Source organism: Elephantulus edwardii, unplaced genomic scaffold (assembly GCF_000299155.1).
Source record: "Elephantulus edwardii isolate Elephantulus edwardi_28Jun2011 unplaced genomic scaffold, EleEdw1.0 scaffold00281, whole genome shotgun sequence".
NCBI classification, from domain to species: Eukaryota; Metazoa; Chordata; class Mammalia; order Macroscelidea; family Macroscelididae; genus Elephantulus; species Elephantulus edwardii.
The window spans coordinates 914,157-940,932 of NW_006400031.1; the positions used below are offsets into that span (position 1 = coordinate 914,157).

The 26,776-nt window shown below is 42.5% G+C and overlaps 1 protein-coding gene across 1 annotated transcript in view; it reads right to left on the reverse strand.

Annotated features, from left to right (window-relative positions):
- CLSTN2 (calsyntenin 2) overlaps positions 1-26,776 on the reverse strand; it is a 611,561-nt gene that overhangs the window by 28,491 nt on the left and 556,294 nt on the right. The window contains exon 10 of the mRNA XM_006900346.1: positions 1,897-2,063. Within this exon, the coding sequence (XP_006900408.1) occupies positions 1,897-2,063 (167 nt within the window). The remainder of the gene's footprint in view (positions 1-1,896; positions 2,064-26,776) is intronic.

A 26,776-nucleotide genomic window follows, 5' to 3' on the forward strand; every position in this document is an offset into this window, starting at 1 on the left:
TTTTATGTGTGTACCGTCAAATTGGATCTGACTGGTACAGGAGGCGATTGTTCCTCCTCCTTCAGCAGAGCATCTGGTGGATTTGAACCGTGCACCTCTGGGATTGCAGTGCAGTTTCCTGCCACTAGGCCACCAGAGCTCGCCCGGCATCCACTTCTGAAACAGCTTGCCTCTGGAAACTCTATAAACAGTACTCAGGCCTTTCATTCATAAGGTCGTTATGAGTCGACTATGACTCAAGGGAACCTAACAACAACAACTGTGGATACTCTAAAAATAAATTAATTGTGCTCTTTAAATGGGTGAACAGTATGGTATGTTAAGTATACCTCAATAAATCTGTTACATAAAAAAGAAAAATATAAACAGCAGACATGGTGAACAAGATCCTAGTTGTGTGACTACTACCTAGTATCTGGTCACTCTTACCCCTTTTCTTTTTGCAGTTTCTACCCCCAGATACTGGACAGGTAGGCACTGTTATTATTCCCCAGTCCTGTGATGTGGCTCAAAGTCTGCTTGTGGTAACTCCTTTTCTCTTCATCCTCATTTTCCCTGCCTTTTTTTCTGGCTGACTTTTACCTACTTTCAAGCATTCCACTTGGACTGCACCTCCTGCAAAGAGGCTTCGCTGATTGCCTCCCTCCCAGGTCTGAAACTCTGTTACGATTCTATCTGTCTTCAGATTCTAGCTTGCTTGTTATGAACTCTGAGATCTTAGGTAAGTTGCTTTCTCCTCCTGTAATCAATTCTTAATGTGCAAATGGGAATACTCTTGGCATCTTCAACATAGCGCCGGTGTGGGTAAGAGGTTAACTCCTTCAAGCATTTCGAGTGGTTAGCGCCTGCTGTTCAGGAAGCTTCAGTGCACATAATTCTCACAGAAGTTATCACACTGCATTGCAAACTTCTGTTTGGGCTAATGTACTCCTCGGGGTATATTAGAGAGGAAGATCCTCAACTAGATGGTTTGGTGCAATGATTGTAACAACGGGCACCATAATATCAGAGATGATGAAGATGGTACAGGAAATGGCAAGGTTTACATTAATTGTTCATAGGATGACTATGAGTCATAGTTGACTTGATGGCACTTAACAACAGCAATGTTGTTGTTATTTAGTCCTGTTGAGTCATAGGCAACTCATAGTGACCCTATGAATGAAAGTCCTCAACAGTTGTGTGACTTTCATCCTTTCTCCAAGTTCATAGGGTTTCTGGAGGCAAGCTCTTTTGGAAGTGGATGCCATTCGTGCTTCCAAGCTTGTTTTAATCGGGGAGCTCCACCAAACACTGTCCATCATTGGTAACCATTATCGCATTTGACACATCAGTGTCACAGTGTTCAGCTTCACAGCAACCACAAGTTACCTCTGTATGGCAAGTGGACACACTAGGACTCTGTGTCCTAGAAGAATGTTTGAAAAAAAAAACCAAAAGCAGTGAAAAACAGGCCTGAGGGCTGCAGATTAAAAGTCACCCACCTTTGGCTTGGTAGCATCACCTTCTGTCTACTAGGCAAACTGATCTCTCTCTATGAACAACAGCAATAGTTTTGAATTTTTAAGTTGTGGCTATTTGAAACCATATCACAAGGATTGTGTTATTGTGTGCTACTGAGTTGGAACTGACCCATTGCCAACCCTTCAACAAGTTTTCAGAGGCGGTTAATTGCATGGGAGACTATTGCAAAACTGCTGGTGGATTTGAACCCATGTGTTTGGGATTGTAGCCCAGCTTCTTACCACTAGTCCACCAAAGCTCCCATATCATCAGGACAGTGGAACCTTATAGGAAATTACTACATTTCTGGAGCAGACTGGTGCTGGGCAGCCTCGGCCTTTATTACAAATCAATGTTTCATTATATCAGGGATGAAGTCAGCTTCTTCCTTACCTTTATTCCTTGGCCAAGACTTTCCAAGGAATTAATATCCAGCCCTTCTTTGCAGGCCTGTAGGCAAGATATCACCTTCTGACTCTCTATTTTGCCAGGGCGTATGGTGAGACTGGCCAGGTTACCATGAAAGAATTGAGCAAATCGGGGTTTGGTGACCTCTCCACCTGGAAGAAAACATAACAATGTTGTTCACTTTGCAAAGAATGAGTAGTAGACACCGTCTCTAGGCACCATCTTACCATAACTCCAAAACTCATTTCCGTCAAGTCACAACCAACTCAAATGTGACCCTCCAGTGGGTTTCTTAAGTTGTAGACTTCACGGGAAGACATTGTCAATCTTTCTCCCAAGAAGCCACTGATGGATTTGAACCATTAGAGAAGTGTTGTCTTTGTATTAGCAGTGCAGCTCCCTACAGACTAAGTCACAGAGATTCAGAGTCAAGAATATTTTGTGTACTCTCAAATCCAAGTCTCTCTTCTGTGTGGTGAGTTCAGAAATTAAGACCTCAAGAAAATGATAGTATATGCCACTATGATGTTAGCCTAAAAGTTGGCTTTTTTAAAAGCCATTAGCTAGTCCCCTCTGTTCTCCAGCTACCTTAATTGCAGGTACATGATCTTGCAAATTAGTATGGTCTTGCAAGTCACCAAAAGCTGTGGGACTCAGATAAGAGAAAGAGTGCTCCCCACACTAAGCAGTAAGACTTGAGATGAGCAAAGCCTGAAGGAGTAGGACTTGAGGGGAGGAAGGCTTGTGGCAGCAAGATCCTGGTGAGAGCAAGACCCTCATGGTGGAGAGCCTGTGGCATTGCTGTGTAGAAACTGTGACCTGAGGTTTCCTGCATTTGTGCTAGCCACGGTTACAGGTTTGGCTGTTTTTTCCTGGATGTTTGAAGGAGAAGCTGACTTATAACTGCTCTGGTGCAAACTTTGCTGGATGAGTTGGATTTGACTGCTGAACTGAAACTGAGCCTGGACTTATTGAGGAAATGTGCCTTGTGATTGTTTGGCTAAAACTTGGATTTGTACTAGGCTATATTCTTTGACTCTCACATTCTCCCACTTACTTCTCTAATAAACCCCATTCTTGGTACCACAACTTTGAGTCTATGAGTCAGCAATGAATAAAAGAAACTTTTGTTGTTTTGGGGGCTCCACAGGCACCATAGGGCTGGGCTATGGATTCTTTATCTGCTTTCTGCTCTGGGTAAGAGAGGGGCTGGGCCATTCTTATTCTCTTTGGCCCTTTCAGAGAGATGTTCATGGCCCTGTGGCCCTATGTACAGTTTCTTCTTTTTAGACAGCTACTAATATAATTTCCTTCACCAGTTTAGCAAGGTTTAGGAATCATAGCATTTCTTAAATATAAAGCAGTTACTCTCAGGGCCACAAATTATCACAGAAGACAAAGAGGCCTACAAAATTAAAAACATCAGGGAGAAAGAAGTTACCACTAATGAAAGGACTGCTATATGGTCTGCTGTATGATTACAGGGAGCTCTGATGGCATATTCTTTTGAGAGTCACACTGCTAACTCAAAAGTGCTAGTTCTTGGTTCAAATCTACCAGTGACTCCTCAGAAGGAAGGAGGGCATTTTTTCTTCCATGTGATGTACAATCTTCCAAAAATCCACTGCAAGGTCACTTATGAGTTGGTTCTGACTTGAGGGCAACATTTTTATGAGTGAATATGTTGAACTCTCTGCCAGGAACTTCATCTGAATATGCCTACAAGAAAGTTGCTTTTGTTTCAGTCTGGCATTTAGGAGGCATGAAAGGTTAAAATAATTCATCATTTGTTGCATCGTGTCTTTCTCAGATTTTCACCCTAGTTGCTACTGGTCCTTCACCAAAAGCAACTACAAGGTGCCTGGCTATGCATCACTAGGCATTTTGAGCAAAGATTCTAAAGAACAGTGATAATCAAAACAAGAAAGGCAAAATGGAATTTCAATTCTCACTGAAAATGAGAAGCAAGAATTTCTGAAACCACTGAAGCTGGATGAATTTCTAAAACTAGTGCTCTGAGATGATATTTAACCCTAGAACCAAAATATATCCTTTAAACCTTTAAAAGTAACATTAATTTTCTCATTCTCTTTACCTTTGAGTTAGAATCAATTAATAGTTAAACCTCTATTGGGTTTCAGAGGCTGTAATGGCCCATTAAAAGATTACCCACCTATCTCCCTCAGAGACAGAAATGAGGCTAGAGACTAAATGATATAATTTTGTAAAGTCAACAATTTTTCATTGCAAGTAACTTTAAAAAAAAAATAGAACAGTGACCATGAAAACATGGACCTCACCTGATGGACTACAGAGGAGTCAGATTGACTACATCCGCAGAAAATAACAGTCACTGGAAAAGGTCAATGTCAGCACTAAAAACAAGGCCAAGGGCCGATTATAGAATAGATCATTAGTTACTCATGTCCAAATTCAAACTGAAGCAAAAAAAAAAAAAATTAAAACAAGTCCATAAGACCCAAAATACAACCTTGAGTCTGTCAACCTGAATTTAAAAACCATCTCAATAATAGTTTTGATGTACTGAACACCAACAAAGACAAGGTGTGTTGTGGGATACCATTCATGAAGAAAGAAAATGAACATTACAAAGACAGAGGATAAAGCAAAGAACACAATTCAAGTCAGGAGAGACTCTGAAAATGGCACCAGAACTTTTTTGTTGCTCCTGTTGTGTGCCATTGAGTCAGAGTCGATTCATAGCTGATCCTCTAGCAGGTTTTCAGAGGCAGTTAATCGCATGGAAGGAGATTGCCCATTCTTCTCCCATAGTGGATTCTAACCTTGTATCTCTGGGAGTGCCATGCAGCTTCTTACCAATTACATCACCAGAGCACCATGCCCTAGAACACAGAAACAACAACAAAAAAATGGAGAAATGCTGAAGAAAAAGAGATTAACAAATACCAAAGGCCATCTTGAGAAGACAAAGGAAAGTACTATAACAAAATGTGCAAAGAGTTGGAGTCAGATCACCAAAAGGAAGGACATGCTTGGCATTTCCTAAACAAAAAGAACTGAAGAACAACAAATTCAAGCCTCAAGTTACAGTACGGAAAGATTCTATGGGGGAAAATATTGAATTTATGCAGGAAACATCAAAAGAAGATGGAACCACAGAATCACTGCACCGAAAAGAATTGGTTGACACAGAATCATTTCAGGCAGTCCAAGATACACTGAAGATATTGACAAAATAGGTCCCAGGAAATAACGGGATAACAATTGATGTGGTAAAGGAAATAAATGCAACCCTAGGTCAAGGAATTTGGAAGACAGCTAACTGGCCAACTGACTGGAGGAAATCTGTATTTATTCCTATTTCAACACATGGTGATCCAACAGAATATGGACATTATCAGACAATATCATTACTATCTCATGCAAGTAAAATCTTGCTGCAAATTATTAAAAAGTATCTGGAAGAGTGTATTCACAAGGAACTGCCAGAAATCTAAGCTGGATTTAGAAGAGGTCGTGATATGATGTGCTCTATCAATGCTGATGTCTGATGGATCTTGGCTGAAAGCAGAGAATACCAGAAAGATGTTTATTTGTGTTTTATTGACTATGCAAAGGTATTTAACTATGTGAATCATAGCAAATTATAGCTACCATTGTGAAGAATGAGAATCCTAGAACACTTAATTGTTCCATGGGGAACTCATAGTGAAGAAGCATTTGCCTAAATAGAAAAATAGAAACACTGAATGATCTGAAATCAAGAAAGGTTTGTGTCAGGGTTGTATCTTTTCTTCATACCTACTTCATCTGCATAATGAAAAAAATCATTTGAGAAGGTGGGCTATATGAAAAAAGACTGTAATATGAGGACTGGAGAAAGTTTTATTAAATAACTTGTGTTGACACATGACACAACTTTGGTTGCAGAAAGTGCAGAGAACTTGAAACACGTCCTGCAGAAAATCAAGGACTTTTGTTGTTATGTGCCATCAAGTCAACTATACCTCATAGCAAACCCATGAACAACATATCTGCACTTTGCTTTATCTTGTGTGATCCTCATCAACTCTGATATACATTGTTACAATCATTAAATCAATCCATGTTGTTGAGGGTGTTTCACTCTTATAGTGACTCTCCACCTTTCCACATATGATGTTCTTCTCCAAGGATGACTCCTCCACCAACATGCCCAAAGTCTATGAGACCAAATTGCAGTATCCTTTCTCCAAGGAACACCTGGATACTTTGCTTACACCTTCTCCAAGAAAGACTTGTTTGTTCTTTTGGTAGTCCATGGGATATTCACTACTCTTCTCCAACACCATAACTCAATTTAAGGCATCAATTATTCTTCCGTCTTCCTTAGCCATTGTAAATCTTTGAGTCCTAGTAAGTAATTGAAAACACTGTGATGTGGATCAGATGTACTTTAGTATATGAACTGACATCATCAGTCTTGAGCACTTTGGAGAAGTTCCTAACAACAAATTTTCACAACCCTCTATGTCTTTTGATTTCTTGACTACTTGTATCAAAGGTGTTGATTGTGAATCCAAGTAATATAAAATCATTGTCATTTCAATCTTTTCTGATGTTGCTTAGTGATCCAGTGGTGACAATTTTTGCTTTTTTGTTATTGAGACGTAATCTAGATTGAAGGCTATAGTCTTTGATCTTCTGCACTAATCCCATTAAGTCATCCTCACGTTCAGAAAGCAAGACCATGCTGCTACCTGCATAATGCGGGTTGTTGAAGAGTCTTCCCCCAGTCTTGATGCCACATTCTTTTTCATAGAGTACAGCTTCTCAGAGTCACTCCACACAGTGATTGAATACATATGAACAAAGAATACAACTATGACACATGCCTGTCATAATTTAAAACCAGGTAGGGTTCCTTCCCTCTTGTTTGCACAATAGCTTCTCAGTCTAGGTCTAGGTTTTGCCTGAGCACTTTTAAGCGTTCTGGGACTCCCTTTCTTCTCAATGTTAGCCATAATTTGTTATAATCCACAGCATGATAAATGGAGGGAAGATTGCAGTTGTTAACCTTTTCAACTGTGGAGAGCTACAGTGTGTGGTCGCCATTACAAGATGGCGCTGACTTCCTGCTTCTCTCTGACTGCCTGAATCACAAACAAGACCTTATTTAGTCACCCTGTTTTGATTGGACAGTGGCTTGATCTCACGTGGGGTTAATGGCCCAATGGAGGCATGACACATGAGACTGATGGGCGGAGTTCTGAGAAGAGGATAAAAGCCGCACCCGGGGAAGGGACGAGAGACTCCATCTTCCACCACCCTCTGTAACTAACTCCTGAGTAAACCGCTGTGAGAAGGAACTGCTGGTGTGTTGTGTCCTTATTCCTGCTGGACAGGCAAGGCGTGCAACAGTCCGCCATATGAGGCAGCCAGCCATTCCTCTGCATCCCTGGCTCCAGGCAGTCTTCCAGTGGAACACTAAGCAATCCTGGTGAGACACCTCTTGTGAACAGCTTTCGCCAGATCATGAAGGCAGATTTCCAGCCCGCTCTGCCAGCACACAGTTCCAGCCGTGCCAATACAATCTGGAACTCAGTCTGTGGTGGGGCCTCCTGTAGGTGCTCTATCTCAGTCCTCAGGCGGGGTGGTTGGTTGCTCCTTCTACCTGACACTCCTCTATTCTTTAGAGAAAATGCCTTGTTTCTCCGAACTATTATTGTTAATAGTCCTTTCTATTACCATGTGTTATGCATCAGAGAGTTGGACAATGACCAAGGAGGATAGAAGGAGAATTGATGCCTTTGAGCTGTGGTGCTGGAGAAGAGTATTGAGAATACCATGGACTGCTAGGAAAACAAACAGATTTGTCCTGGAAAGGGTTAAACCGCGTGGCTCCTTGGAGGCAAGGATTCTGAGGCTCCGTCTAACATTCTTCGGACATGTTGTGAGGAGAGACCGGTCCTTGGAGAGGGACATCATGCTTGGGAGGGTGGAGGGACGGCGCAGGAGAGGAAGGCCCTCTATGAGGTGGATTGATTCAGTGACTGGGATAATTGGGATGGGAGTGTCAGAGACAGTGCGATTGGCACAGGACAGAGCAGAGTTTAGGGCTGTTGTACATAGGGTCGCTATGAGTCGCAGGTGACTCGACGACACATAACAACAACAACAACATTACCATGTGACATGACTGTGTAGTTTCTTTCTTATTAAACTTATATTAAACACTTCCCACATTTCCTCTACTCTCTCTATGCTGCATTGTCTCCTCATCTACTGGGAAAGTCTGCTGTCAAAGACCTCTCCAAAGTACTGAAGAGCAACAAGGTCAGTCTGGAGACTAAGGTGTGCCTGATCCAGGCCATAGTCTTTGCAATCTTGCTATGCATCAGAAAGCTGGACAACGACTAGGGATGACAGAAGGGGAAATGATGCCTTTGAGCTGTGGTGTTGGAGAATAGTGTTGAATATACCATGGACTGCAGGAGAACAAACAGGTTCATCCTAAAGAGGGTGAAACCAGGCTGTTCCTTGGAGGCAAGGATTCTGAAACTTCGTCTGATGTACTTTGGACATGTTGCAAGGAGGGACCAGTCCTTGGAGAAGGACATCATGTTTGGGAGGGTGGAGGGACAATGCAAGAGAGGAAGACCCTTGATGAGATAGACTGATTTGGTGATTGGATTAATGGAGGTAGGTGTGTCAGAGACAGTAAGATTGGCACGTGATAGAGCAGGGTTTAGGTCTGTTGTACATAGGGTCGCTATGGGTCGCAGGTGACTCAACAGCACATAACAACAGCAACATACACGTCAACTCCTCTTGATACAGAGACGCTCAACTCCAAGTTTTCGCAGATGAGGCAAATCACCCCCATCTCTCCAGGTCCTTCATGCTTCTCTCTCCCTACTGTCCACAGAGTTCTCTCCCTGTCTCAATTCCCAGCCCGTCATGCCTTCTCCCTCCCTTAGCCCTGTGATGCAGGCTTTCACATCCTAGTCCTGTTAGTACAGATTTACATGTGTGTATTTTAATCTTCTCTGGAGGCTGTAACAGTGTTGTGGTGTTTTTGTTTTTGTTCTTTTTAAATAACCTTGGTTGCACAGTTTTATCATGAGAGAACCTTTAGAAGAGCCCAATTTTAACAGATTTCTTTATTTCGCTGTGGCCCCCTGCTGAAAATTTGCATGTCCACCCAAGATACACTGGATCAGAATCTACATTTTTAAGAGTGAGAAATGATCACTTAGGGATTTTGTTAAAATGCAGACTCCGACTTAAAACATGCAGGGTGGAGATGCAAATGCTCTCAATGGAACTGAACTGGAATGAACTGGGGAAAAGCAGGTGGGGAAAGCCGGTAAAAGACACACACTCTGCTGATTGTCAATTCACAGTGTGTGGAGCTGTCAAAGCATTTCAGGTGAAGCATGCGCGAAGTCAATATTAAAATCCACTGGGCAATGAACTATTAATGTCAGTGCTTTCTCATGCTCTTGTGTGACCCCCGGAGTCCTGGTAATGTAGTGCATTATGTGTTGGACTATTAACTGAAACGGTCGCTCCAAGGGAGGACAATTAGGCAGTTTCCTCCTGTAAGATCTCCAGTCTCAAATCTGATGAAGGGTCACTATGAGTCAGAGTGGACTCAACTCTCTGGCTTCGGGTTTATTTATTTATTTAGAATTTATCATTATTTTTATCATTCATATACATTGTTTTACAAATATGTACATTAAGTTCTGTACAATCTTTTGTTTACATTATATTCTGCTCATGTATGCTGTGGTCATCCCTTCCCCTGTACAATCATCTTACAAATAACTACATTTGTGAACACACGTAAGCCAGCTACTTCATGCCTGCTGGTTTTGTTTTTTTTTTTCTATAATTATATTTTATTAATTTCCATAAACATTTACAGAGATTTTGGGCTTCCACTCATTCATTGTTGCACTATTCTCTCTACCCTCCTCCCAGTTTGTTCTTGTCCAAATGCCACAGTGCTTGTCAAAGCCAGTTCTGATTAATCTTCTTTGTCAGTGTATCCTTTGCCATTCCCTATCACTCCTCCCTGAGAGAGACTTCACCCTGAGTCATAAGGAAAAGGGGACGGCGTATTCTCTTAGCTACTTCCTGCTGAAAAGGGACGCTATGCCTGCTGTTTTGATGTGCAGTCGAGTCGCTTGTGGCTCATAGCGAACCTATGTACAAGAGCCTTAAACCCTGCTCTACCCTGTGCCAACCTCACTGTCTCTGATACACCTACTCCCATTATCCCAATCACTGAATCGATCCATCTCATTGAGGGTCTTCCTCTCCTGTGCTGTCCCTCCACCAGGATGTCCCCCTCCAAGGAATGGTCCCTCCTTGCAACAAGCCCAATGTATGTCAGACAAAGCCTCAGAATCCTTGCCTCCAACGAGCAGTCTGGTTTCACCCTCTCTAGGACAAACCTGTTTGTTCTCCTAGCAGTCCATGGTATATTTAACAGTCTTCTCCAGCACCACAGCTCAAAGGTATCAGTTTTATTTCTATCATTCCTAGTCATTATCCAGCTCTCTGACACATCCATGCCTTGTGCTTTAATTTCCCCATTTTAGATAGTCCATTTCTGGTTTTCCCTTCCCTGTCAAACCAGTCCTCTGAGGGAATAAGCTGAAGAATCTTCTGTTCAACTTGGAAACTCCGAACATCTGCATCCACAAGCAAAGTCCAGTCCAGAGCAAGCCATCTGGTTGCAATAATCAACCTTAGCTCACAACATTTTCTCTTCCTCTGGTTGGGTTCTGGTCAACCTATTCCTAGCCTTCTGTCTCTACATTCAAATGGGCCTTAGCTACAAACCAAGGAGTCTAAACTTCTCCCTGTGTTCCAGACCTGTTGTTTCCTTCACTCAGCGCTATCCACCACATGGGATCAAGTCAACAAGCTAGAGGGAGGTACTGCTAACTCCCTGCTCCCCAAGCTAACTTCCTTGCTTCTATATAAATGTATGTGCATGTTAGAATAATAATGCTAAATAAATGTGCATGCTAGGTGGACAGCAACAGAAGGAACACGACCAAGCCTGTCAGGGGCCTGGCTAACTTGTAAAGCAAGTTTAGCCCTGTACTGTGAAACCAGCAAGACTAACTATCTTGGCTAGAAAATCTGCTTGGCAATTTACAACTCAAGAAAGTAGGATGTTAATGAATAAGAGTGACCAAAGGTCTCAGACCTTAAGGAATGTTATCTACTGAAACTCTTTGTTTCTTAGAGCACTCAATAAGACATGCTGGAAAACATCTTTGTATTGGGCTGAGGTCTGTGAGAGTTAATGTTTGACCTGATAGTCAACATCCCGGATGGAAAGAGATAATGCAATTGCTACTGCAGATGGTTTTCTAAAACCTATATACGCTTTTCTACAAATAATAAATTCACTATTCGTGACCAGCGATAGTCTCTCTGCATCTTCATTTAATCCTCGTCCCTTCTCTCGGCGGAAATGTTTTGATATACTGGGGCAAGACCCCGATACAAGCCCAGCTGGTTTCTCCATTGTTGTATTCCTCCCACTTCCACTCCTATGGATACAGGTGATTGATACAAATGAGAACACTCATTAACTCCCTCCAATCTCAAGTCCTGGAAACAGACTCTTATGGGCACCACCTTTACTCTTTGTCAGAAGCCAAACCTCTTACTCCAGTTTTAAGAACACAGTCTCTTCTTTTCCTTTTCCTTTTTCTCCTTCCTTGCCTGCCCTTCTTTCCAATGTGAATCTCTTGGGGGAATGAACCGTTAATTGGGGTGGAAGGAAGAGGAACAGAAAAATGGAAAAGAGACATGGTCACTGAGATGGTAGGGACTGGTGAGAGTTGGGGGAGACAGAGTCGGGAGAGGTTCAGTGGTGACACGGGGGGACAGTGTGATAATAGACATGGACAAGTGGTAGTTAATCGTATAAAGTCCAGAGTATACGAGGGATTGTGTGGGGCACAATGTGCACAAGTAACATGCAGTGTATCTGGGTTGTTACATGCAAATCAGTTTTTTTAAAAAGTGGAGGAGGATGGAAAGAATGTACGACATAAATGAACACTGGATATTTGAGCTTTAGAAGGTGCATAATCCTGCCTTTGGCCAGTAGTTGATTGGAAGTATTCAAAGAGAAGATTTGCCCTAGAGATAAGCTTGTTAAAATTAGAATCTGGTAGTAAATGCTTGGCTTGGTGGAAGGCAAAGTCCCACTCACTACTAAGTGGACATTTGCATTTGATTAGATTTGCATTTATTTTGTTGGTTACCACTCAGCTGCTAACACAAAAGATTGATAGTTCAAATCCACAAGGCACTCAGAGAGAGATGATTCAATTTGCCTCTTGATGGCGCATAACGACAACAACAACAATAACAACAACAACAACAACAAAGATTGTTGTTAGTAGTTGTTGTGTGTTGTTCAGGCAAATCTAATTCATAATTACCCCATCAACAACAAATCTGAACCTTATCTTATAAGGTTCATGCTCATAACTCTTGAGCTCATAACACACTTGAGCCCATTGTTGCAGTCCCTGCATCTGTCCAGCTCACTGAGTTTCCTTCTTTCTTTCACTGACCTTCTACATTTCCAAGCATGATATCCACTTCCAAAGAATAGCTCCTCCTACCAACATGTACAAGGTATTAGAGATGAAGTTTTGCTATCTTTACCTCCAAAGGAGCATTCTGGCTTCATCTTCTCCAAGATATATCTGTTTGTTCTTTTGGTAGTCCATGGGATAATCAGTACTCTTCTTCAATCACAAATCAAGGGCATCAATTCTTCTTCTGTCATCCTTACTCACTGTCTAACTCTCAGATATGTATCAAGTCACTGAAAAGACCATAGCCTGAACTAGGCACACTTTAGTCTTCAGACTGACATGACTGCTGTTTATTACCTTGGAGAGATCCCTGATAACAGACTTGCCTGATGCACTGTCTCCTAATCTCCTGACTGCCAGTGCCAAGGGTGCTGATTGTTCAACTTCAATCCTTTCTCCATCTATCATGATGCTGCCTATTGATCCAATGGTGAGGACTTTTGTCTTCTTGATGTTGAGATGTTGCCACATACTGAAGACTGTAGTCCTTGATCTTTCAAAGCAAGTGCTTCAAGTCCTCCTCACTTTTAGCAAAGTGGTGTCATCTACATACTGAAGGTTATTAATGAGTCTTCCTCCAATTCCGATGGCACATTCTTCTTCATAAAGTTCAGCTTCTCAAATAATTTGCTCAGCATACAGAATACATATGTATGGAAATAGGATACAATCATGATGCATACATTTTTTTTGTATGTGTGTATGTGTGTGTGTACCATCAAATCAGATCTGACTGGTACAGGAGGAGATTGCCCTTCCTTCTCCAGCACAGCATCTGGTGGATTCGAACCACGTACCTCTGTGATTGCAGTGCAGCTTCTTGTCATTAAGCCATCAGAGCTCCCTACCTTTTTAATTTTTAAACCAGGTAGTGTTCCTTTGCTGTTTGCAAAATTACCTAAGTGCAGGTTTTGCATAAGCATAATTAAGTATTCTGAGATTCCCATTTTTCTCAATGTTAACTGTATTTTGTTATGATCTACATAGTCAAATGCTTTTGTACAGTCAATGAAGAACAAATAGAAATTCTTCTGGTATTCTTTACTTTTAGCCATGAACCAACTAACATCAGCAATGATATCCCTTGAGCCACAGTTTCTCCTAAATCCAGCTTGAATGCCTGGCAGTCCTCTCTGTACTGTTCTAATCATATTTCAATAATCTTTGGCAGTATTTTGTTTGCATATGATATTAATGATACTGTTCAATAATTTCTACTTTATGTTGGTTTAACTTTTGGGGGGAATGGGAGCAAATATGGTTCTTTTCCATTTAGTTGGCCAGACCACTGGCCTCCCGATTGCCTGGCATAGACTAGTGAGCATGTCCAGGGCTGTATCTATCCTTTGAAAAATGTCAGGTAGTATCACATCAATTCCTGGGGCTTATTTTTTGCCAATGTCTTCAGTGCAGCCAGAACTTCTTCCGTCCTTACCATTGGCTCTTTATCATGTTACTTCCAGAAGTATTTCAATGTTGGCCAATTCTTTTTTGGTATAGTGAGGCTATGTATGAATCATTAAAGCTTTTGCCCATAGCATATGTAAGTATTGCAACACTGGACATTGTTTGTTGTTGTTATGTGCTGTCGAGTTGCCTGCAACTCATAGCGACCCTCTGTACAACAGCCCTAAACCCTGCTCTATCATGTGCCAATCTTAATATCTTTGACACACCTACCCACATTATCCCACTCACTGAGTCAATCCATCTCATCGAGGGTCTTTCTCTCCTGTGCTGTCCCTCCACTCTCACAAGTGTGATGGCCCTCTCCAAGGAATGGTCCCTCCTTGCAACATGTCCAAAGTATGTCAGATGAAGTATCATAATCTTTGCCTCCAAGGAGCAGGTTTTCTCCAAGGAGAGGCTTTCACCCTCTCTAGGGCAAACCTGTTCATTCTCTTAGCAGTCCATGGTATATTCAATACTTATCTCCAGCACCACAGGTCAAAGGCATACATTCTCCTTCTATCATCCCTAGTCATTGTCCAGCTCTCTGATGAATAGCAAATGATTTCAAAGACATGGCCTGTATCAGGTGCACCTTAGTCTCCAGACAAAAATCATTGCTCTTTAGTACTTTGGAGTAGTCTCTGACAGCAGATTTTCCCAATGTAATACATCTTATAATTTCCTGGCTGCAGATATCAAAGAGTGTTGATTGTGGAGCCAAGAAAACTAAAGCTATTTACAATCTCAATCTCTTCACCATCCAGATTGATGCTGCCAATCACCCTAGTGGTGAGAATCTTTGTTTTCTTGATATTGAGCTTCAGTGCATATTGAAGGCTGCAGTCCTTGACCTTCTGCAGCAAGCGCTTCAGGTCCTCCTCAGTTTCAATAAGCAGAGTTGTGTCATCTGCATCACACAGATTATTGATGAGTCTTCCTCCAATCCTGATGTGACATATCTCCTCATAGAGGCCACCCTCTGTGTAGTAAGAATGCATTATTCATTTTAATGAAGACAATGCTTAACAGGTATTAGAGGTCAATTGCTCCACCAAGAACTTGGCATAAGTGACTCTTATTCTGATCAACAGTGGACTCTTAGAGCTGTTGTGGTATCCTACATTCTGCATGGCATGGAACAGGCATGGGGTAGTTACTACTGGACTGAAAAAGATACACAGTGGAATGCCAGTAGGTGGTGGTCACTGTGTTTGCTTCCACCTCCTCACTCAGGAGTGGCAGATCCAGCAACATTATCTATCATCTACTAGGCATGATCTACCAACCCACCACTGGGTAAGGTCCTCAATATATATATCTTCTCTTCAAATATTCATATAGGTAGGTACTTATTTAAACTTAGCAATGGGGAAATGTAGCTTGGAGAGAGAAGTTGATGGTCCAAGACCACCCTGGGAGGAAGTGATGAATTGTGTAGATAGATTCATCTGTTCATAGAACCAGCTGGTGTATCCTACGTGTCTGACCAGTTCAGTCACTTTGAAGGGAGTTGGAAAATGAAGCCCACCAGGGTCACCTCCTAGTCCCTCCCTCTGCTCACTCAGCAGCTCCAACCCCACAAGGTTAAATTTTGTGACTCTCTTGGATATTGATCTTGCTAGTGCGAAACCTATACTTGGACCAAGATGCAGTTGTCAGAACAGAGCAAGGAAACACTGCATGGCTCAAAATTGGGAAGGGCGTATGTCAGGGATGTGTCCTATCTCCATACCTTTTCAACCTGTATGCAGAGCAGATTATCCGGGAGGCTGGGTTCTATAAGGAGAAATGTGGGGTCAGGATTGGTGAAAGATCTATCAACGATCTGTGTTATGCAGATGACACAACTTCGCTTGCTGAAACTGAGGAGGACCTGAACTGCTTGCTGCAGAAGGTCAAGGACTACAGCCTTCAATGAGGATTGAGGCTCAATATCAAGAAGACCAAGATTCTCACCACTGGACCAACTGGCAGCATCAGGATGGATGGTGAAGAGATGGAGATTGTTCACAACTTTACTCTGCTTAGCTCCACGGTCAACACTCTTGGCATCAGCAGCCAGGAAATTAAGACATATTGTGATGGGAAAGTCTGCTGTTAGGGACTTCTCCAAAGTTCTGAAGAGCAACGGTATCTCTCTGGAGACTAAGGTGCGTCTGATACAGGCTATCATCTTTGCAATCACTTATTATGCATCAGAGAGTTGGACAATGACTAGGGAGGATAGAAGAAGAATTGATGCCTTTGAGCTCTGGTGCTGGAGAAGAGTATTGCGGGTACCATGGACTGCTAGGAAAACCAACAGATTCATCTTGGAGAGGGTTAAATCGGGCTGCTCCTTGGAGGCAAGGATTCTGAGGCTCTGTCTGAGATACTTTGGACATGTTGTAAGGACTGGTCCTTGGAGAGGGACATCATGCTTGGTAGGGTGGAGGGACAGAGCAGGAGGGGAAGGCCCTCTATGAGGTGGATTGATTCAGTGACTGGGGTAATCGGGATGGGTGTATCAGAGACGGTGTGATTGGCACAGGACAGAGCAGAGTTTAGGGCTGTTGTACATAGGGTCACCATGAGTCGCAAGCGACTCGATGGCACATAACAACAACAACAACAACAACTTGGATATTAAGATCTTTTTCTAGACATTATATTCTCTTAGTAAAAGATATGCATGTTCTATATTTTTGGCTCCACACTCCCAGATTTGTATGCACTTTATTAGTGCTGTAGCTCCAGGAAATTGATTCAATTAGCATTTTGCAATAGGAGGTTTCATAAAATTTGAAATATATTTGCACTCAGGGGTAGTTGGAATACAGATTTTTTTTTAAAAAAGATAAATGAAAAGCCCCTTTTAAAGATCTAGGTCATCTGCATAAACCACACGGCTCCTTGGCTAACATTTAGACATAAACATGCTCATGAATCATTTTAAGGGGAAAAAAAACCAACCCAAATTTAGTTTCTTCCACAAAGAACCTTCCCTAAATGTTTTTGATCATGATTTTTATTGCAGAGGCCAGATCTGTGCACATGTTTAAAGCGTTTGCTGTATGCCTTGCCTTCTGTTAGATCCTGTTAATTAGAAGATGTAGCCCACGCTCCCCAGGAGTTGACATGCAACTGGGAGACATGGAAACAAAAACAAAAAAATATAAATGTAAATTGAAAGTACAAGAGAGATTCCAAGGCACTGTGTGATTAATTTACAAAAAGGTGATGGAGACAATATGTTGACTATATGGTCAGAAGGAAAACACAATGTCCATCATTTATCACTTTCTGAAGACAGGGCAAGCTTTTGTATAAGCTGTTTAATTTAATCTTCAATAGGTGGGACAGTACTTTTGAATTCCTGTGCGTGCTGTTCTTTTTATTGCTAGTATTTCTCCTGGGCATTCTGGAGGTTTGGTCCATAAGGAGTTATACTGCAAACTCAAAGGCAGTACTTCTCAGGCAGTTCCAATCTACCAGCTGCTCCTAGGAAAAAATATCTTCCCATGTAATCAACAGCCTCCTGAAGATGTACGAGAGTGTCTGCTAGGAGTTGGTCCTGACTAGAAAGTAAAAGAATATTTCTCCCATCTTACCCCCTCCCCCTATTCAAACATCTCTGACTCTGTGGTCATTGCCACAGGAGGGTTGTGGAAAGCCGAAGAATAAAAGCGATCAACAGCTGAGACGTTCCCCAGCTTAGTGTCTAGAAGTCAAAGCCCTTATGGGATTCCTTGGTCCTAATGGTTAACATGTTGCCTGAAAACAGAAAGGTTGTGGGTTCCAGTCCGCCCAATGCTCCTTGGAAGAAGTTAGTCATTGAAAACACGGTGGAGCCAAATTCTACTTTGACACACATAGACCTTGAGCTGGAGTTTAAGTTCAATTTCATTGTGGCTGACTCACAGCTGAATTTCCAGGAGATTTCTAAGATTGTTACACAGGAGGAGACTGCCCATCTTTCTTCCTCCTTCAGAGCTCCTGCTGGACTCAGATCACGAGGAAGCGAAGCTTTTGGATTAGCAGCACAAACGAATTAAAACATTTAAGGGATTATTGTTGTTATTCTTAGTCGACTACAGCACACACCAGCCTTATGAACAACAGATCTCAGGCTTGCCATGGCCGGTAATATCCTCATGACCACTGATGGGCTTGAGTGCTTTGTGACAGCCACTGTGTTGCTTCATATTGTTGGAGATCTTCCTCTCTTTCTCCGACACTCCCCTTTTCCAAAGGATTGGCCCATCTTGACAACACAACCAAAACATGAGAGACAAAGTTTCACCATCCTTGCCTCTCTTAGGATCCCTGGTTGCACGTTCTTCAAGATAAGATTTGTTTGTGGTTTTGGAGTCTCTGGGATATTTAGTACTCTTCTCCAGCACCACAATGCAATGTGTCAAATAGGTCAGAAGGAAAACACAATTCATCATTTATTACTTTTTGAAAACATGGCAGACCTCTGTTATCCTTATTCGTTGTCCAACCTTCAAATATGGAGGGAGTAATTGAAAAGGCTCTGGCTTGCATCAAGAACACATGACACTCTCACTAGGTGTTATCAAATCAACTACAACTTATAGCAACTGTGGTTTAGCCTAAAGTTGGCTTTCTTAGCCATTACCTGGGTACCCTCTGGTCTTAAATTACCTTACTTGCAGACACATGATCTCATAATCAGCAACAGCTGGAGGATCAATATAAGAGAGCTTTCTCCACACTGGGGCGTGTGTGAAAACACCAACACAGGGCTGCCAGTGCAGCAATGTTTAAGCATCTAGCCGTATCCAGCCTGGCCCATTGCTTACTAGTTTCTGCAAAAAAGCAGGCCTGCACACCTGCGTTCATGTGAGTCATATCCCTGATGGGTCTGAGTCTCTGTAGGACTTGCCAGCAAATTTTTTTTTAGCAACTTTATGAACTAAAGATCTGAAACTTGCTCTGTCCTGCACCATTAATGGATCAGGACAGAGGAAAATAGATGGATAGAATCTGGCATCGTCAGACTAGGAAAATAATGCCTACAATTGATGGTTCCACGGTGGGAGATGGAAGGGGACAAACATCAGACATTCAGAGTGAGGGAGGTGGAAATCTGCCCACTGAGTTCTGGTAAGGCTGGGGCAGCCAGGGAAGGAATGCTAGTCTGGAAGACACAGGCAGATGGACCACAATTGGTTCTGCAGAAAACATATGAAACAGTAGAAATCTTACCAGTATCCCTAATCATTGTTTTTGTTATATGCCATCGCTTGTGATTCAGAGTGACCCTTTGCACAAGAACTCTGAACTCTGCCCTATCCTGGATGCTGGTGCCAAGAGCTCTTCACCATCTATCATGATGCTGCCACTTGGTTAACAGGGCTTTGCTGCTTTGTTCTGTATGCGATAGTTACTGCATTTGTTTCATCTAGCATGCTGGGGATTGTGAGGTTGATGCAGGACAGGGCAAGATTCAAAGGGACACTGTGAGCTGCAGTTGACTCTCTGGCACCGAACAATAGCAACAATGACAAGTTATGGAAGTAGAAGAGACCTAGTAACCACTTGTGATGTGAATTTTCTTTTCCTCTCCTTTTGGCTGGCCCATTTCCTATTTGTCTCTCGGGTTTCTCTCAAAGGAGATAAGATTATGTTGTTGTTTTTTTTTCTCTCTCTGAGACTCTTGCTGAATAATATAATTAATACAATAGTCAGGCTACCACACAGAATTAGAAGCATCACTTAGTTATGCTATGCTTCCAGAACATCAGTTATTAAGTTTTAAACCTCATTTCTTCTGTGTCATAATCAAACCAATATACTCTCATCTCAGATTGACTACAGAGCCTGGGGCAACCTTTCTTTTCTAAGTGACACCCTGTTAGGGTCTGGAGATGTAGCTTGATGGCAAGCCTGATGTCTCATGAGCGACGGATCCCAAGTTCAGGTTTTATAGGTGACACCCTATTAGACCTGCATCATGACAGACCATGAATCCAATGTCCCCACCAAAACAACCTTACCAATGGGATGTAATTCAACAAGCACTAATTGACTGCTTTCTCTCAGAGTATTTCTGTAACGCAGATGATTAAGTGCCTTGCTGCTAATGGAAAGGTTTGTGATTCAAACTCCCTCGAAGACACCTGAGGGAGAAAGGCCCAATGAGCCACTTCTACGTCCCCCAGCAAGTCCACAGGGGAAAGATGAGTAGTCTCGTCCTGTTTCAGTTTACAGTCTCAGCAACTCAATGGTGAGTCACTGTGAGTTAAAACCGACTGAATGGCATTGAGGGAAATTAGGAGGAAGGGGCGGGGAAGGAGAATCTGTAAGGCAGATCGTCCTTATTTTGTGCAAATTCATGACCTAGTATGGGATGGAGTAAAGGCTAATAACTCGAGCAGGATGGCTTCCAAAGAGGGCTCTTGGGACACAATTCCATGACCATGAAAAGAGATTTCCAAGTGAAGTAAGTTTGGAAAATGTGAGGGCCAGTACAGAAGAGGAAGGCCCCGGATGAGATGGATTGACATGGTAACTGGGGAAACAGGGTTAGGTGGGTTGAAGTCAGTGAGACTGGCTCAGGATAGGACAGCGTCCAGAGCTATTGTGCATAGGGTTGCCACGAGTCACAGGCGACTCGTTGTTGTTGTGCACTGTAGAATCTGAATCGACCCACAGCTGACCCTCCAGAGGATTTTCAGAGGCAGTCAGTCGCACAAGAGGAGACTGCCCAACCTTCTCCAGTGGATCAGCTGGTGGCCTCGAACCATGTGCCTTTGGGATTGCAGCACAGCTCCTTGCCACTAGGCCACCAGAGCTCTCTGTCAAACATATTTTTAGTTGTTTGTTTTGTACAGGAGAGCTTTCCAGGTCTTTTAATAAGTAACGTGTGTTGGTCTCTCCACTATGGTGATAATATTTGATGTGGTATCTCCCAAATTTGACTTTGGAATCTTTTGGTGGGGGGGAAACATCTGTGGAACTGGAGCTCCACAAAACCCTCCTTGAGAAACACCATTTGAAAGCAAAACATTCTCTCTTCTCAGTGGCAGAGACCCTAGGGATGCCCGAGTAATTTCAACATGGATTTTATTAAGCGACATTTGTACTAAATTAGGCAAAACTCATTAAATGAAGAAATGTACTCCAAGTCTCGGTGCTGATGTTAATATCCCGGAGAAAAATGACCTAAAATGTACAAAAGGCCATAAGGAACAAGTGTGGCTCTGCTGGCCCTCTAGCTGAGGCTCGTATACTATTGATTACTGTGAGTTTAAGGTTATTTCTCCCCTTTTATCTTTTTTACTGATCTTTTATATTCTTTGCTCTTTCCAAAAGCTGTAATTATGGAGATGGTGAAGCTCCATCTTTTATCCTTTGGACATATAGCTAGGTGAGGTGATATACTGGAGAGGGACATCAGGCTTGGAAAGACGAGGAGGGGTCAGCAAAGGAGAGGAAGATACCGCCCCCACCCCAACCAGATGTATTCACACAATGACTACAGCAATGGGTGTGAGTGTTTCAGACGTGGTGAGGATGGTACAAAATAAGGCAGGGTTCAAGTTGGCTGTTTAGAGGGTCGTTAATGAGTCCTACTTGACATGATAGCACATAACAATAGCAACAACTTTAGTAATCATCTAACAAAGCATGTTACAAAGAGGTATTATTCCTTGGAAAAAGGCACCCTGCTTGGAGAAGTGGAGAGAAAGACCCTCAGTCAGGTGGGCTGACACAATGACTTTCACAATGGACTTTTAAGCACAGCAGAGGATGGGCCAAGGTTGGGCAAGGTTTTGTTCCGTTGCAGTTGGTTGCTATGAGTTGGAGTGAACTTGATGCAACCGCATAATGATATATATATATATAGTTTTTAACCATCTCCTTCCTCCCTGCTATCTTGTTTAAGTAGTTGAGTAGCACTCACCAGGAATGAGTGACAGAGTAGCACTCTTCTCTTATCTGGCGACGGCCATGAGCAGGCAAAGCAAGAATGCCAAGAGCAAGGACAGTACAGGAGAGGGCTAAGGTGGGTGCTGGGGAGGAGTCACAAGAAGGGAAGCCTGCGATGAAATCCACCAAAAACAGATGAGGATCGGGTGAGCAACAGTGTGGTGGGTTCTTGGGTGAGTAATTAGAGCTGTGCTTCTCAAACATAACTACTGAATCTAAAAGAGTAATTGCAGACGTATGCCTCTGAGTTGTGGTGCTGGAGAAGAGTCTTGAACGTGCCATAGACCGCCAAGAAAACAAATAGGTCTGTCTTGGAGAGGGTTAAACCAAGTCTCTCCTTGGAGGCTAGGATTTTGACGCTCTGTCTCACATACTTTGGGCATGTGGCCAGGAGGGACTGATCCTTGGAGAAGGACATCAGACTCGGAAGGGTGGAGAGACAGCGCAGAAGAGGAAGACTCCAGATGAGATGGATTGATACAATAACTGGGGCAATGGGGGTTGGTGTGTCGGAATCAGTGAGCCTGGCTCAACACAGGGTAGGGTTCAGAGCTGTTGTACATAGGGTCCCTCTGAGTGGTAGGTGACTTGACAGCACAAAACAACATAACAAAATAGGTAAAGCACAACTATTCTAGTTGCAGTGCTTGAAAGGGCGCCTAGGGATTCCCACCTTCAAGAATCCCCTGCAGCAGCTCCTGGAGAATCTCCTGGAACTCCGGGAACCCCTAGGGCACTGATCTGGAACAGTCTGCAACCTTTCTGACTCATTTTCATAGACAGCTAAACTGCAGTCAAACCCGGTTTAAAGGGTTACGTAAAACAGTGAGTCCACAATTTTTCTCTTCTGTTTAAACAGAATTGTTATGTTTTCTTCTTAGGACTAGCATAACGAATCTGAGGAAATAAAGAATGAGGGTTACTTAAACAGTTAAATGATCTTCTCCTCTCTGGGGTTGATTCTCATTCACAGAAACTCTAAGCGTTATCAGCACAGAGGCTCCAGGGGCTGATTTTTGGGAATGAAATCGCCAGGCCTTTCTTCTGAGGTGTCTCTGTGTTGACGTGGAACAAGCACCTTTGTGTTTTCTATGTTTTTAACTATTTCTTGTGATTTTAATGAAAATTTACAGACAAGCGTGTAGTCCATGCAACCGTTCATACTCAGTGTATTCTAATACTAAGTGCAATCCTCACATTGCACTAATAGCACTCTTTACTTCTTCCCTGTTGTTCTTATTTCCAAGCCTCCTTCTTTGCTCCCCATTCCCACCTTCTGACCTTTCTTCCTGGTTCAACGCTGCTCTTTTTGTCCTGTACAGTTGGTTGTTCTAAGGACGGAGCAGCTTCCTCATGGTACTGTTCGTCTTGTCCACCTGCCTCTTGTTTGGCTAAGAGGAGCTCTGGTGGCAGCGTTCATTGGATAATCCAACGACCATGCCTTTCCGGCAGTTCAAATCCACCAGTGACCCCTCAAGAGAATGATGGGCAATCTCCTCCAATGGAAGGTCAGCTATGAGTTAGTTCTGACTTGATGGTAATGAGTTTGAGAGTGAGTTTCATGCAACTGAAAGTTGTACCAAAGAGATAAGTCGTAGTCCAAACTCAAAGAGTTATAGTCTTGGAGAATCCATGATTCTTTGTCAGACCAAGTCTGGCCATTTTTAGACTTTGGGGCTTTGTGACGCATTTATCGTGCAATCTCTTCAGGAATCCCTTATTAACACTTTCAAAACTGGAAGTGTGGTAACCAGGTATTGTCTAGTTCTAGTCTCTGTGTAGGTTGCCTCCAACCTTTTGGTTTGCAGCCAAGCTCAGCAGCCATTGGCATGCATGGACGTAAAAACCGTCAAGTTTGTCTAAGAGCAGCAATTTCTGAGACAGCGTAGACTGAGCTCTGCCACGTGAAAAGATCTGATTTCATCCTGAGAGTACGCGACTCTCTCAGACACAAATGAGGGAAGCTGGTACCCGTTATCCACACAGAGGAAGTAGCTTGTAAGGTCTCCAAAGCAAAGTCTCTCTTGATTGAAAAATGTTTCCCCCCTACAATTAAACTACACGACATGCTCTCGGCATCAGTAGTAAGGAAATCCAAAGATGAATTGCATTAGGAAAATCTGCTGTCAGGAACCTCTTCAGAGTGCTGAAGAGCAACTAAGTCAGTCTAGAAACTAAAGTTCACCTGATCCAGGGCCATGGTCTTTGCATTACTTACTATCCATCAGGGACCTGGACAATGAACAAAGATGACAAAAGAAAAATTGATGCCTTTAATTTGTGGTGTTGAATACACTATGGACTGCCAAAAGAACTAACAGGTCTGTCTGTTGTTATAAGTGCCGTCAAGTCATAGGTGACTCATAGCGACCCTATGAACGAAAGTCCTCGATACTTCCATGTGTGGCTTTCATCCTCTCTCCAGGTTCATAGTTTCCGGAGGCAACTATGTGGATGCCACTCCTGCTTCCAAGCTCAGGTCTGTCTGGAGAGGGTAAAACCAAGCTGTTCCTTGGATGCAAGGATTTTGAAGCTCCATCTCACATACTTTGGGCATACTGCCAGGAGAGACCAGTTCTTGGAAAAGGATATTATGCTTGGAAGGTTGAAGGGACAGTGCAGAAGAGGAAGGCGCTGGTTGAAAAGGATTGATGTAGTAACTGGGGTAATGAGAATAGGTGTGTCGGAGTCAGTGAGAGTGGGTCACAGTAGAGCAAGGTTCAGAGCTATTGTGCCAGTCACTGTGAGTCACAGCCGACTGGATGCCACAAAACAACAACAAACAGCAACAACAACATGCCCCAGACTTACTAGCAACGTTTCTTGAGTGTAAATGAATTCTCATTTTCTTTTAAATTACTGGGAAACACAGTAAAGAAAATGAGGTTCCGCTTATGACTTCAGTTTTAAAATTCAGTAACAGGACACGCTAGGCTAACTGAGGCTGAAGAATCTGCCCAGCAACCGTGCTGGAGCCAGTTCCCAGGAGAGCCCAATAAGCAGCTGCTGTCAAATTATTTTCTCTCCCATTGTCTCATCCCACTTGGAAGTTTCACAAATGGAAACTTGTTTCCTTGCCAACCTCCAAAAGCACCTGAAAAGAGCCTCAGAAGTTCATGTGAAAAGGCAATATGAGGCTTACACAGAGGTCTTATAATATGTATAGAAAAAAAATTTCAAGAGGTTTAAAAACATACAAAGATAAGGGATGTATTGTAGGCCACTAATTTTACAGTGCTGCAGTCTACACAAAGACCTTTTAATGTGCCTGTCTAAGGCTAAACACCAGGTTTGAAGGATACAATTATTCATCGGAGTCCCAGCTCCTTAACAAGGGAACATGGTCTGATCTTAACTACTTTTTCTTCATTCATTTAGTTCATATATATTAGAGTAATAGTGGACCTTGGGTGTGTTTTGAATACAGATTTCTATGTCGTGTATCTTTGCCATATGAAATATTACTGCATCCTTTCTTTTTCTAGTGAACTCTTAAGCATCCTGTTTTAAGCATTTTCTCTTCTGCTGAAAACTCATCGTTGAATTAGTACTCCTCTGAGAAAATATCCCACTTGCTCTATGGCAAAAACAGTAACAACAAAATCCCAGAAAACCCTACGGAACAAGGTTTACTGCCCATATAGCTACATCCATCGGCCAGTACTTGTCTCTTGATTGACTATTTCTGAGCTTCATTAAACATCTTTCTGCCTCATGGATGTATCTTCAAAGGCAGATTCTGTGTGAGAAGTTTAGCTTCCAGGAGAAAAGTCTGTATATGTGAGGAACCAAGCAACATGGAAATGACAGGTGGTAGGGTTGACCACTGTCTTGTAGATTGTCTGCGATTTTATATTGAGGCCCAGTTGTCTCAATTAAGGAGTAGAAGGATGACAATCGAATGGGCACGCTGTAGTGTTCATTGGTGTTACAAAGAAAATATTTTTAGTTCATCTTCTAGATATCACTGTAGACTTTGCTTTTCTGTCATGTTGGAGTTAGGTGTGGCCATTTGATGTGGTTGCACTATTATGCAAAGTGGATGACCCTAGAGGACGTTATGTTGAATGAAATATCTCAGTTACAAAAGGACAAGTATTAAACAGGGCCATTATTATAAAACAGGACTGGCACGGGGGTTGAGGGAAAACAGAGAAGAAGGGGAGGAATGATATATACTGCATTGCAACAGATGAGGAAGAGAACTGTTTAAAAGGGATATATGATTGGGTATTATTGTCATGCCAGGAGTTCAGAATGAAGGCTGCACAGTGCACTGGACTTGGGGGCAGGGATTGCATAACAATGAAAGAGTTTTTCTTTTACTCATCAAGGAGAAAAGTGAATTGGAGGGGAGGGGTAGGCAGGGAGAAAAGTGTAACAATGAATGACTGGAAACCCTAAGTCTCTGTAAACTTTCACTAGAATTAATTTTAAAAAAAAGTAAAAAAAAAAGAAATCAATAACAAAAGGGAACATTTTAAATGTGGAAACTGAAAACTCATTTGCAATTAATTTTGAGCAAAAACCCCTCATAATAAAAAAAAATTTAAACAGAAAAAAAAATTGACAGGCAATTGTCCCTATTGGTGGATTCCAACCTTGTGCCTTTGTGTTGCCAGTGTAACTCCTTATCACGAGACCACCAGTGCTCCCTACGGAAGACGAACTAGATCAGAGTCCCCAGTGATTTGTTGTGATTAAGAAGTGGAGTTTGTTTGCTACCTCTATACACCTTAGGGAGCTCTGGTGGCCTTGGGGGCAAGAAACTGCACTACAATCCAAAGGCACGTGGTTCGAGGCCACTAGCTGCTCCACCGGAGAAGGATGCGCAGTCTCCTCCCATGTGATTAACTGCCTCTGAAAACCTG